Consider the following 12,984-nt stretch of genomic DNA (forward strand, 5'->3'; position numbering starts at 1 on the left):
GTGAGCTGTTCAGTATGTGTTGAGTCCTTTCTACTGCATCGTTTTAAAAATACATAATGTTAGCCATCGAGAACTACAAAAGTTTTGTACTTTTCTAAACATTGATGCCCTGAATTTAACAGGCGCTATCGACAGATCAGTTGGGAAAAGTGATTTGCTACTTTCTGCACACGCCACGGTCAGTGTGAACTGGAGTAACTTGACAACGCTGGCCAAACAAGATGTAGCTACAAACAAAACTGAGTTAAATGGTTCCAGTGAAGCATTCATCCTTGTATACGGTTAAGAGTTGCGCAGCAGGCTAAGGCGCTGCATCTCAGTGCTAGAGATGTCACTACAGACCCTGGTTCGTTCCCGGGCTGTATCACAACCGGCCGTGGAAGTTGGGAATTGGAACGCCGACTTTGAACCAGGCCTAATCGTCCAACGTCAGTGTCGAGCCTCACTAATGCTCTTGTGGCTGAATGGAATCAAGTCCCCGCAGCAATGTTCCAACATCTAGTGGAAAGCCTTCCCGGAGGAGTGGAGGCTGTTATAGCAGCAAATGGGGGACCAACTCCATACTAATGCCCATGATTTTGGAATGAGATGTTCGACGAGCAGGTGTCCACATACAAATACACTACATGACCAAAAGTATGTGGTTGGATGGAGAGATATGGAGGCGAACCAGATTAATGCCCAATAGCTGTGTGAGTGATATTCTAATTTACCCCAATTTTAAACCCTCCCCGGGTTAGGGGAGGGTTTGGCCGGGATTGGCAGTCATTGTAAAAAAATTACTTGTTCTTAACTGACTTGCCTAGTTAAATAAAGGTTAAATTAAAAAAATGGAGTCTAGCTACATTTTCGGATATTATAATTTTGTCAGTCGTTTTCATTGCAACTTAAAGTGTATTGTTAGCAGGCGAATGTTACGTGTATGATGTGTAGTAATATTATTTGAATCAGAAATCCATTTGCATTCTTAGTTATAGCTAACTAACATTGAACCTGGTTGGTTAGCTTTAGCTACCTGCAGATTCATACTACAGCTATGACAATGTTTGTATTGGTTAGTAGTAGTATGTGTTGGGATTATCCCAGTTCATTGTTTAGCTAGCTACATGACCCAACAAGTTAGCCAGGTGTGTCTGGGGTGATTACTGTCATTTCTTGTATTTCATGAACATGTGTACAATTGTCTACACAATAGTGACCCATCCACTTTATTTTAGGCAAGTCAGTTAACAAATTCTTATTTTCAATGACGGCCTAGGAACTGCCTTGTTCAGGGGCAGAATGACAGATTTTTTTTTTTTACCTTGTCAGCTCGGGGATTCGATCTTGCAACCTTTCGGTTACTACACTCTAACCACTAGGCTACCTGCCGCCCCACTTAGCTAGATGTGGCCGGGGGTTATAGCATTTCCTTCACATGACCCATCAGGTCATCTAATAATTATAAAATATTTTATCTGGACACTTTGTTGTTGATATTGCTACTATGCAAGTAACAATTGCAGTATACTGTTTACACCTTCTGTATCCTGTGCATGTGACAAATCAACTTTATTTTATTTGACATTGTGTTTACCAGAGACTGTAATGTGAAGAACATGACCTGCACCAAAGTCAGATTAGGATATAGGCCAAGGATTAGATAAAGTGTACTTTTACCTGCAGTTTTTCCTTATTGTAAGATACTACTTTCACCACTTTTAGTCTTGAAATCGTTGGTTGTTTACTACACTACCTTACTCACTCTGTTTAGCACATGGCCTCACGTGTGAATCCTTAAAGAGATGGGTGGGGCTAAGACTTAAGATGGTGTGAACGATGCTGAATGGGTGTAGACAAAGATGAACTGTCCAGTAGGTGTACAAAAACATTCAAGGGCCATTTTCTCAAAAGTAAGTTACAAGTTTATCAACTTTCAAAGCATAATTACTTTCCCATTGTTCTTCAACTGGAGTGTATGATATACCATTTTCTAGCTCTGAGTCTCTACTTTTATCCAATGTAAAAAACACAATTTTCAAATTTTGCTAAATAAGACCGAATCGAGGCGGTCGTGACATATTTCAAATTCTCTCTCAATGACAGACGGGCGAGTGTCATCATGACATGCAGCACTTTGGGGTGGACACCCACTTGTCTCAATCAATGAGAGAAGATTGTACATAGACAAGATGGCGGAATATACATTGTCGGATTACTTCATGGAGCCAAAAATCGATTTAATTGAATAACATAGAATGTTCTAAATTCAAACAAACCCCTTGCAATTAGACATGGAAGTTTAGAAGATGTGTTGTCTTCCAAGTCGAGAATTGAGGAAGTATTGCCAATTAAAAGGTTGTTCTGAAAATCTCTATGCTACGTTTAACATGACCTACCTAGTAACACCTATCAGCCAGCTGGAACAGTAATAATGGTCTAACTAGGGAATATTTTGAATAGCTACTTCTGTACTTAATTCAGTTGCACTTACTATTGGGAAAATAAACAATGTCACGCCACCTCAAATGAAAACAAAACTGTTATTCATCTAAGCGACACTTCTAACATCCAGCATGTTTTCTACTCCTCCTCCACACCATAATAGACATTAAATGGGTTATGAGGAGAAAGAGAGACAGAAAGCAGCTCACAGCAGCTGTTGAAGCAATCCTAAAATACTGGTAAAGGGCCAAATGAATCACCATGTAGCCCACTGGAGGCACAACGAGTGGGAAGGGAGGAAGGGGGAGGGCACCGACAACAACGGACCCCAGTGGCGAGTCGGAGACGGCTCGGGCTAAACTAAGTGGTGTTATTATGCCGAGTCCTACTTTACTGAAGTCCTAATTGATCGCGCCTCTCCTCTTGGCGATGAAAGACAAAAACACAAGGCTCTCATTTAGTTTGACAGTTTAAGGCCCAGCAAAGCAGGCTTTTTATATCTCATGCTGTGGGAAAAAAAACTCTCTCTGTGGTTATGGGTGCTGGTTAGGCTGTGTCATGATCATTAGGCAGTAATAGGCAACAAACGGAAGAAAACAGACTGAAAACGGGGAGGTACTAATGGGATTTATTATGTTTTATAAACATTTTCTAATCGCATGCCCTATTGAACATAACCCTCCTCTAGGACAATGTAAGTGTGGCTAAGACTAAGCATTGCTATTGTGGTGTTGGGTCCTAAAACAATCCGCCATACTGCTTACACCAATCTGGGTAAGGGCTCGGGGTGGTGGTCGGACGGACACGGAAGAACACGGAGGTCAGTATACTCACAGTATAGTGGGTGGGTGGGGGGCCGAACAGGAGTTTCTGAGGAGGAGAGGGCCTTTGGTGGAGGGTAGGTGTGTGCCTGGCCATACCCCTGGCTTGACGTGTCGAATAAGACAGAGAGAGCTGGAGGGAAGGTATAAATGGTATTTATATAAGATGTACACTACTAAACATTACATTACGAGACCTACAGGGGATATGTATTATATGCCACTGAGAAAGACAGTGATGACTCGGACACAAAATATACACTACATGACCAAAAGTATGTGGACACCTGCTCAGCAAACATCTCATTCCAAAATCATGGGCATTAATATGGAGTTGGTCCCCCCCAGGTCAGTCAAGTTCTTCCACACCAATCTTGACAAACCATTTCTGTATGTACCAGGCTTTGTCATGCTGAAACAGGAAAGGGCCTTCCCCAAACTGTTGCCACAAGTTGGAAGCACAGAATTGTCTAGAATGTCATTGTATGCTGTAGCGTTAAGATTTCCCTTCACTGGAACTAAGGTGCCTAGCCCGAATCAGGATAAACAGCCACAGACCATTATTCCTCCTCCACCAAACTTTACAGCTGGCACTATGCATTGGGGCAGGTAGCGTCCTCCTGGCATCCGCCAAACCCAGATTCGTCCATAGGACTGCCAGATGGTGAAGCGTGATTCCAGAGTCCAAAGGCGGACAGCTTTACATCACTCCAGCTGATGCTTGGCATTGCGCATGGTGATCGTAGGCTTGGCCATAGAAACCCATTTCATGAAGCTCCAGACGAACAGTTCTTGTGCTGACGTTGCTTCCAGAGGCAGTTTGGAACTCGGTAATGAGTGTTGCAACCGAGGACGGTTTTAAGCACTTCAGCAATAGGCGGTTCCGTTCTGTGAGCTTATGTGGCCTACCAACTCGTGGCGGAGATGTCGTTGCTTCTAGACGTTTCCACTTCACAATAAGAGCACATACAGTTGACCGGGGCAGCTCTAGCAGGGCAGACATTTGACGAACTGACTTGTTGGAAAGGTAGCACGTCTATGGCGATTGCATGACTACGTGCTCAATTTGATCCAACTGTCAGCAACGGGTGTGGCTGAAATAGTTGAATCCACTAATTTGAAGGGGTGTCCACATACATTTGTATTTATAGTGTATGTATTTGTTAGCTTGTTCCCAGATCTGTTTGTAACTGTCTTGCCAACTCTTATGGTCATTACCACGCCAATGACCATAGGAGTTTGCATGACAGCACAAACAGAACGTGGATCAGGTCTGTAGTGTGCAAGCTAGGCATGTTGCTTCTGGAAAGCGCCAAATACCTACCTTGACTAGAATACCTACCTTTCATGGTCTTAGCGTGGGCATCGCTGCTGTCCTCACACACAGCATTGAGGAACTCGTCCACCTGCTTGAGGGACAGCGAGTTGTGCAGCGTCTCCAGTGGGTAGATAGAGGGCACCATGGAGCAGCCTTCAAAGCCTGCAGCGGAGAGGAGACACACAGTTGCACCACCCCTCCATCTGATCAAGGAGAAGTGGTGATACAGTAATACAGCATGTAGCCCCTTCCCCAATGGCCCGGGCCACCATTTCTGGTAATTAAACCATCTGACATCAATGTGACGTCACTTGATGGAGAAAGGTAGACATGGGCGTCCTGCAGTGCACCGTGCGAGGACCATGCCAAAATCCAGCCAAGTCATTCACACTAAAGTAGCAAGCCATAGAGACTAAACTAAAGACCTGTTTTGCATTGCGAACGGTGTACAAGTCCTGCGCCGAGGCCTAGTGTTGTGTGACAACAGCCTTCGCCTACACGCACACACACGGCCTGTGCGGCCATTCAATCCTTTTACATACATTGCAGCCCAAAAGAACACCACGATGGAGGCGATATCACCACACAAACACAAGGAATGGATGAGTTCAAGCAACGCATCATCCATCCATTTCCCAGAATACATGCAGTCAGCCTTGCATTTCTCCCAGAACTGTCCAACCTGTTGTACATTAAATCCCAACAGTACTTTTAAATGATCCGCACAAACAGCTTCGACGGTCTGCATTCTAGTCTTCCGCTGATATGTTAATCTTCCCCAACAGACTGACAGTTTAATTGAGATTAATCAACGTGTTATTGTGATTTCTCAAGAGATAAGCCACAAATAACCAGTCAACTTAGTCAGGATGGACTGCCACCAACCCCAACGATCACACTGTGGCAAAGCTTTACTGGAACTTTTGAGTTTGTTGAGCTTCAGCCATAAGCAGTTCCAACATCATCATTAAATCTGGGCAAGCCAAGGTCAGAGTAGAACATGAGGGTTTGCCTGCCAAAGTCTCCGAATGACAACGCTAAAGAATATTGACCCTGACTTCTGTGGAAAAAGCCTATACCTACAAAGCATCTACGAAAAGGTCCTAGGGATCCTGTTAAAACATGTTCTAAGACAACAAAAACATCCAGCTCAGAGTAGGTTTTAGGATGTTAAGACACTGCTCAGAAACTGAGCCAGGTGTAAAATCAATTCATAAAAGTTCCCAGCTGGTAATTACAATAGTTTGATGTACCGCAAATGAAAAATTGTGATTGCTGACAATGTTGAAAATATGGGGAATAACCAATCGCAGAGGCATCGCCAGTTGTGAACTCTATAGCACGCTTCACACAAAATTTACATTTCAGTCACTTAGCAGACGCTCTTATCCAGAGAGACTTACAGGAGCAATTAGAGATAAGTGCCTTGCTAAAGGGCACCGACAGATTTTTCACAGTGAATGTGACTGTAAAACGTTTGACATATTTTTAGTTTGACACAATCACTTTGCCTACTCTTAATTCTTCCCTAATATATTGGCATGGATAACATTTTTTTTTAAACCAATTCTGATGGTTGTTTAAAGCAGAATTTTGATAGTTTTACTGTTATATCAACCAGCTCGTCACTCCCGTTTAAAAAGTCTAAATCGCTTGGGCACAGTAGGCATCAAGTCACTTGCATTAAACATTTTGAAGGGTCTATCATTTTCATCTTACACAATCAAAGTTAACATGGATGCCTTCAAAGCAAATTTTTTAACAATGTGATATTGCGCTCCAAAGGGACAACTTGAAATAATAAAAATAAGTGATTATTTATTAGCCTAATGGTTATGAGTTATAAGTATTTAGGCATATCATGTGAAATAGTCCTTGTGAAATAATTGTCAAAAGCGCAAGTCAGAAGTTTACATACACTAAGTTGACTGTTCCTTTAAACAACTTGAAAAATTCCAGAAAATGAAGTCATGGCTTTAGAAGCTTCTGATAGGCTAATTGACATAATTTAAGTCAATTGGAGGTGTACCTGTGGATGTATTTCAAGGACTACCTTCAAACGCAGTGCCTCTTTGCTTGACATCATGGGAAAATCTAAAGAAATCAGCCAAGACCTCAGAATTTTTTTTTAGACCTCCACAAGTCTGGTTCATCCTTGGGAGCAATTTCCAAACGCCTGAAGGTACCACGTTCATCTGTACAAACAATAGTACGCAAGTATAAACACCATGGGACTACGCCGCCGTCATACCGCTCAGGAAGGAGACGCATTCTGTCTCCTAGAGATGAACGTACTTTGGTGCGAAAAGTGCAAATCAATCAGCTGATATCTCAAAGTGCTGTACAGAAACCCAGCCTAAAACCCCAAACAGCAAGCAATGCAGGTGTAGAAGCACGGTGGCTAGGAAAAACTCCCTAGAAAGGCCAAAACCTAGGAAGAAACCAGGCTATGAGGGGTGGCCAGTCCTCTTCTGGCTGTGCCGGGTGGAGATTATAACAGAACATGGCCAAGATGTTCAAATGTTCATAAATGACCAGCATGGTCAAATAATAATAATCACAGTAGTTGTCGAGGGTGCAACAAGTCAGCACCTCAGGAGTAAGTGTCAGTTGGCTTTTCATAGCTGATCATAAGAAAAGAAAAGAATAAAACAAAAGAAAAAAATATATAATAATAATAATAATTAGAGAGAGCATACTTAAATTCACACAGGACACCGGATAAGACAGGAGAAATACTCCAGATATAACAGACTGACCCTAGCCCCCGACACATAAACTACTGCAGCATAAATACTGGAGGCTGAGACAGGAGGGGTCAGGAGACTGTGGCCCCATCCGATGATACCCCCGGACAGGGCCAAACAGGCAGGATATAACCCCACTCACGATATAACCCCAAGAAACGTCTTAAGACATCAGTCAGGAAGTTAAAGCTTGGTCGCAAATGGGTCTTCCAAATGGACAATGACCCCAAGTATACAGTGCCTTGCGAAAGTATTCGGCCCCCTTGAACTTTGACGTTTTGCCACATTTCAGGCTTCAAACATAAAGATATAAAACTGTAATTTTTTGTGAAGAATCAACAACAAGTTGGACACAATTATGAAGTGGAACGAAATTTATTGGATATTTCAAACTTTTTTAACAAATAAAAAACTGAAAGATTGGCCGTGCAAAATTATTCAGCCCCTTTACTTTCAGTGCAGCAAACTCTCTCCAGAAGTTCAGTGAGGATCTCTGAATGATCCAATGTTGACCTAAATGACTAATGATGATAAATAGAATCCACCTGTGTGTAATCAAGTCTCCGTATAAATGCACCTGCTCTGTGATAGTCTCAGAGGTCCGTTTAAAGCGCAGAGAGCATCATGAAGAACAAGAAACACACCAGGCAGGTCCGAGATACTGTTGTGGAGAAGTTTAAAGCCGGATTTGGATACAAAAAGATTTTCCAAGCTTTAAACATCCCAAGGAGCACTGTGCAAGCGATAATATTGAAATGGAAGGAGTATCAGACCACTGCAAATCTACGAAGACCCGGCCGTCCCTCTAAACTTTCAGCTCATACAAGGAGAAGACTGATCAGAGATGCAGCCAAGAGGCCCATGATCACTCTGGATGAACTGCAGAGATCTACAGCTGAGGTGGGAGACTCTGTCCATAGGTCAACAATCAGTCGTATACTGCACAAATCTGGCCTTTATGGAAGAGTGGCAAGAAGAAAGCCATTTCTTAAAGATATCCATAAAAAGTGTCGTTTAAAGTTTGCCACTAGCCACCTGGGAGACACACCAAACATGTGGAAGAAGGTGCTCTGGTCAGATGAAACCAAAATCGAACTTTTTGGCAACAATGCAAAACGTTATGTTTGGCGTAAAAGCAACACAGCTCCTCACCCTGAACACACCATCCCCACTGTCAAACATGGTGGTGGCAGCATCATGGTTTGGGCCTGCTTTTCTTCAGCAGGGGGCCAGGGAAGATGGTTAAAATTGATGGGAAGATGGATGGAGCCAAATACAGGACCATTCTGGAACAAAACCTGATGGAGTCTGCAAAAGACCTGAGACTGGGACGGAGATTTGTCTTCCAACAAGACAATGATCCAAAACATAAAGCAAAATCTACAATGGAATGGTTCACAAATAAACATATGCAGCTGTTAGAATGGCCAAGTCAAAGTCCAGACCTGAATCCAATCGAGAATCTGTGGAAATAACTGAAAACTGCTGTTCACAAACGCTCTCCATCCAACCTCACTGAGCTCGAGCTGTTTTGCAAGGAGGAATGGGCAAAAATTTCAGTCTCTCGATGTGCAAAATTGATAGAGACATACCCCAAGCGACTTACAGCTGTAATCGCAGCAAAAGGTGGCGCTACAAAGTATTAACTTAAGGGGGCTGAATAATTTTGCACGCCCAATTTTTCAGTTTTTTATTTGTTAAAAAAGTTTGAAATATCCAATAAATTTCGTTCCACTTCATGATTGTGTCCCACTTGTTGTTGATTCTTCACAAAAAATTACAGTTTCATATCTTTATGTTTGAAGCCTGAAATGTGGCAAAAGGTCGAAAAGTTCAAGGGGGCCGAATACTTTCGCAAGGCACTGTACTTCCAAAGTTGTGGCAAAATGGCTTAAGGACCTCCCGGGTGGCGCAGTGGTCTAAGGCACTGCATCGCAGTGCTAGCTGTGCCACCAGAGATTCTGGGTTCGAGCCCAGGCTCTGTCGCAGCCGGTCCCGACCGGGAGGCCCAGGCGCACAAATTGGCCCAGCGTCGTCCGGGTTAGGCCGGCAGGGATATCCTTGTCTCATCGCGCACTAGGGACTCCTGTGGCGAGCCAGGCGCAGTGCATGCTGACCAGGTTGCCAGGTGTACGGTGTTTCCTCCGACACATTGGTGTGGCTGGCTTCCGGGTTGGATGTGCATTGTGTCAAGAAGCAGTGCGGCTTGGTTGGGTTGTGTTTCGGAGGACGCATGGCTCTCGACCTTTGCCTCTCCCGAGTCCGTACGGGAGTTGCAGCAATGAGACAAGACTAACTACTACCAGGCAACGTGTCTGTTGCCTGGTAATTGGGTACAACGAAATAGGGGTTAAAAAAATATATATTCTGCCCACCAATTTTCTATAGGGTTGAGGTCAGGGCTTTGTGATGGCCACTCCAATACCTTGACATCCTTAAGCCATTTTATATATATATACAAAAAAAATGGCTTAAGGATGTCAAGGTATTGGAGTGGCCATCACAAAGCCCTGACCTCAACCCTATAGAAAATCGGTGGGCAGAACTGAAAAAGCATGTGCGAGCAAGGAGGCCTACAAACCTGACTCAGTTACACCAGCTCTGTCAGGAGGAATGGGCTAAAATTCACCAAACTGCTTGTGGAAGGTTACCCGAAACATTTGACCCAAGGCAATTGGGTTAAGTTACAGCCTTATTCTAAAATTGATTAAATTCATGTTTTTCCTCATCAATCTACCCCATAACGACAAAGCAAAACCAGGTTTTTACACATTTTTGCAAATGTATTAAAAATAAAAAACATAAATAGCTTTTTTGCATATGATATTAGACTCAATTGAATACATCCTGTTTCCATTGACCATCCTTGAGATGTTTCCACAACTTGATTGGAGTCCAACTGTGGTAAATTCAATTGATTGGGCATGATTTGGAAAGGCACACACCTGTCTATATAAGGTCCCACAGTTGACAGTGCATGTCAGAGCAAAAACCAAGCCATGAGGTTGAAGGAATTGCCCGTAGAGCTCCGAGACAGGATTGTGTCGAGGCACAGATCTGGGGAAGGGTACCAAAATATTTCTGCAGCATTGAAGGTCCCAAAGAACACAGCGGCCTCCATCATTCTTACATGGAAGAAGATTGGAACCACCAAGACTCTTCCTAGAGCTGGCCGCCCAGCCAAACTGAGCAATCGGGGGAGAAGGGACTTGGTCAGGTAGGTGACCAAGAACCCGATGGTCACTCTGACAGAGCTCCAGAGTTCCTCTGTGGAGGTGGGAGAACCTTCCTTCTGGACGACCATCTCTACAGCATTCCTCTGGTCTGATGAAACCAAGAAACCAACTCTTTGGCCTGAATGCCAAGGGTCACGTCTGGAGGAAACCTGGCACCATTCCTACGGTGAAGCACAGTAGTGGCAGCATCATGCTGTACGGATGTTTTTCAGTGGAAGGGATGGGGAGACTAGTCAGGATCGAGGGAAAGATAGCCGGAGCAAAGGTGAGAGAGATCCTCGATGAAAACCTGCTCCAGAACACTCAGAACCTTAGACTGGGGTGAAGGTTCACCTTCCAACAGGACAACAACTCTAAGCACACAACCAAGACAACACAGGAGTGGCTTCGGGACAAGTCTCTGAATGTCTGTGAGCGGCCCAGCCAGAGCCCGGACTTGAACCCGATCTAACATCTCTGGAGAGACCTGAAAATATCTGTGCAGCGACACTCCCCATCCAACCTGACAGAGCTTGAGGATATCTGCAGAGAAGAATGGGAGAAACTCCCCAAATACAGGTGTGCCAAGCTTGTAGAATCATACTCAAGAAGACGTGGCTGTATAATCACTGCCAAAGGTGCTTCAACAAAGTACTAAGTAAAGGGTCTGAACACTTATGTAAATGTCATATTTTCAGTTGTTAAACATTTCTAAAATATGTTTTTGTTTTGTCATTATGGGATAGTGTGTAGATTGAGGGGTAAAAAAAACAATATAAATCAATTTTAGAATAATAAATGTGAAAAAAGTCAAGCGGTCTGAATACTTTCCGAATGCACTGTAGGTCTAGATTATTTATGGCTTGATTATATAGAAAATCTAAACGTTCTTTCAACAACTCCAAAGCATATGGCGCAGGAGCCACGGATACATTGCCTTTTTTCTATCATCAAGACACCTGCCGTTAACTGTTAACTGGTTAGGCCAGCTCATGGAGGTCTCCCAAATATCTGTCAACTAGGTAGTACTTGTATGACTAAAGAGACATATATAGCTATTATTTTTACCCTTAAGAGTAGGAGTAAAAGGCTCTATTCTCAGCACTTGCGACCATTTTTCCACTGTGAGACGCTTCGTGGATACGGCCCCTGATCTATAGCTCCTTTGTCTTTCCCCCCTCTCTCTGCTTGCCTCGGTCTGTCTAGCTCCGTCGTTTCTTCTCCCAGTCTTTCCACCTCTAGTTCCCCCTCTTTATGCTGCAGCCTTTCCCCTCCATATGGATATCAAATTCAGCTCACATACCAGATGCAGTGAGAGGAGAATCTACACTGCACCATTCATTCACTTACCTGTGAAACATCGTGGAAGTGCACACAACATAGAACTACACTATATATTCCAAAGTATGTGGACACCACTTCAAGATAGTGGATTTGGCTATTTTCAGCCACACCCGTTGCTGACAGGTGTATAAAATCGAGCACACAGTCATGCAAACTCCATAGATAAACATTGGCAGTAGAATGGCTGGTACTGAAGAGCTCAGTGACTTTCAACCATCATAGGATGCTACCTTTCCAACAAGTCAATTCGTAAAACTTCTGCCCTGCTAGAGCTGCCCCGGTCAACTGTAAGTGCTGTTATTGTGAAGTGGAGACGTCTAGGAGCAACAACGGCTCAGCCGCAAAGTGGTAGGCCATACAAACTCACAGAATGGGAACGCGGAGTGCTGAAGCCCATAGCGAGTTCCAAACTGCCTCTGGAAGCAACGTCAGCACAATAACTGTTTGTCGAGAGCGTCATGAAATGGGTTTCATGGTTGAGCAACCACACACAAGCCTAACATCACCATGCACATTGCCAGCGTCTCTGGAGTGATGAATCACGCTTTACCATCTTGGCAGTCCTACGGGCGAATCTATGTTTGGCGGATGCCAGTAAAACGCTACCTGCCCGAATGCATAGTGCCAACTGTGAAGTTTGGTGGAGGAGGAATAAAGGTCTGGGGCTGTTTTTCATGGTTCGGGCTAGACCCTTTAGTTCAAGTGAAGGGAAATCTTAATGCTACAGCATACAATGACATTCTAGACAACTTTGTGGCAACAGTCTGGGGAAGGCCCTTTCCTGTTTCAGCATGACAATGCCCCCGTGCACAAAGCGAGTTCCATACAGAAATGGTTTGTCGAGATTGGTGGGGAAGAACTTGACTGGCCTGTAGAGAGCCCTGACCACAAACCCATCAAACTAATTTGGGATGAATTGGAACACTGACTGCACTAATGCACCTGTAGCTGAATGGAAGCAAGTCCCTGCAGAAATTTTCCAACATCTAGTAGAAAGCCTTCCCAGAAGAGTGGCGGCTGTTATATCAGAAAAGGGGGGACCAATGCCATATTAACGCCCATGATTTTGGAATGAGATGTTCTTACAAGCAGGTGTCCACATTCTTTTGGTCATG

General features: G+C 43.8%; 1 protein-coding gene across 1 annotated transcript in view; it reads right to left on the reverse strand.

The window, feature by feature from the left end:
• LOC106561102 (inositol hexakisphosphate and diphosphoinositol-pentakisphosphate kinase 1) overlaps positions 1-12,984 on the reverse strand; it is a 73,927-nt gene that overhangs the window by 3,122 nt on the left and 57,821 nt on the right. Inside the window, 2 exon segments of the mRNA XM_014124745.2 lie at positions 3,259-3,378; positions 4,588-4,725. Coding sequence (XP_013980220.1) covers positions 3,259-3,378; positions 4,588-4,725 — 258 coding nt within the window.

Source organism: Salmo salar, chromosome ssa10 (genome assembly GCF_905237065.1).
Source record: "Salmo salar chromosome ssa10, Ssal_v3.1, whole genome shotgun sequence".
Lineage (NCBI taxonomy): Eukaryota > Metazoa > Chordata > Actinopteri > Salmoniformes > Salmonidae > Salmo > Salmo salar.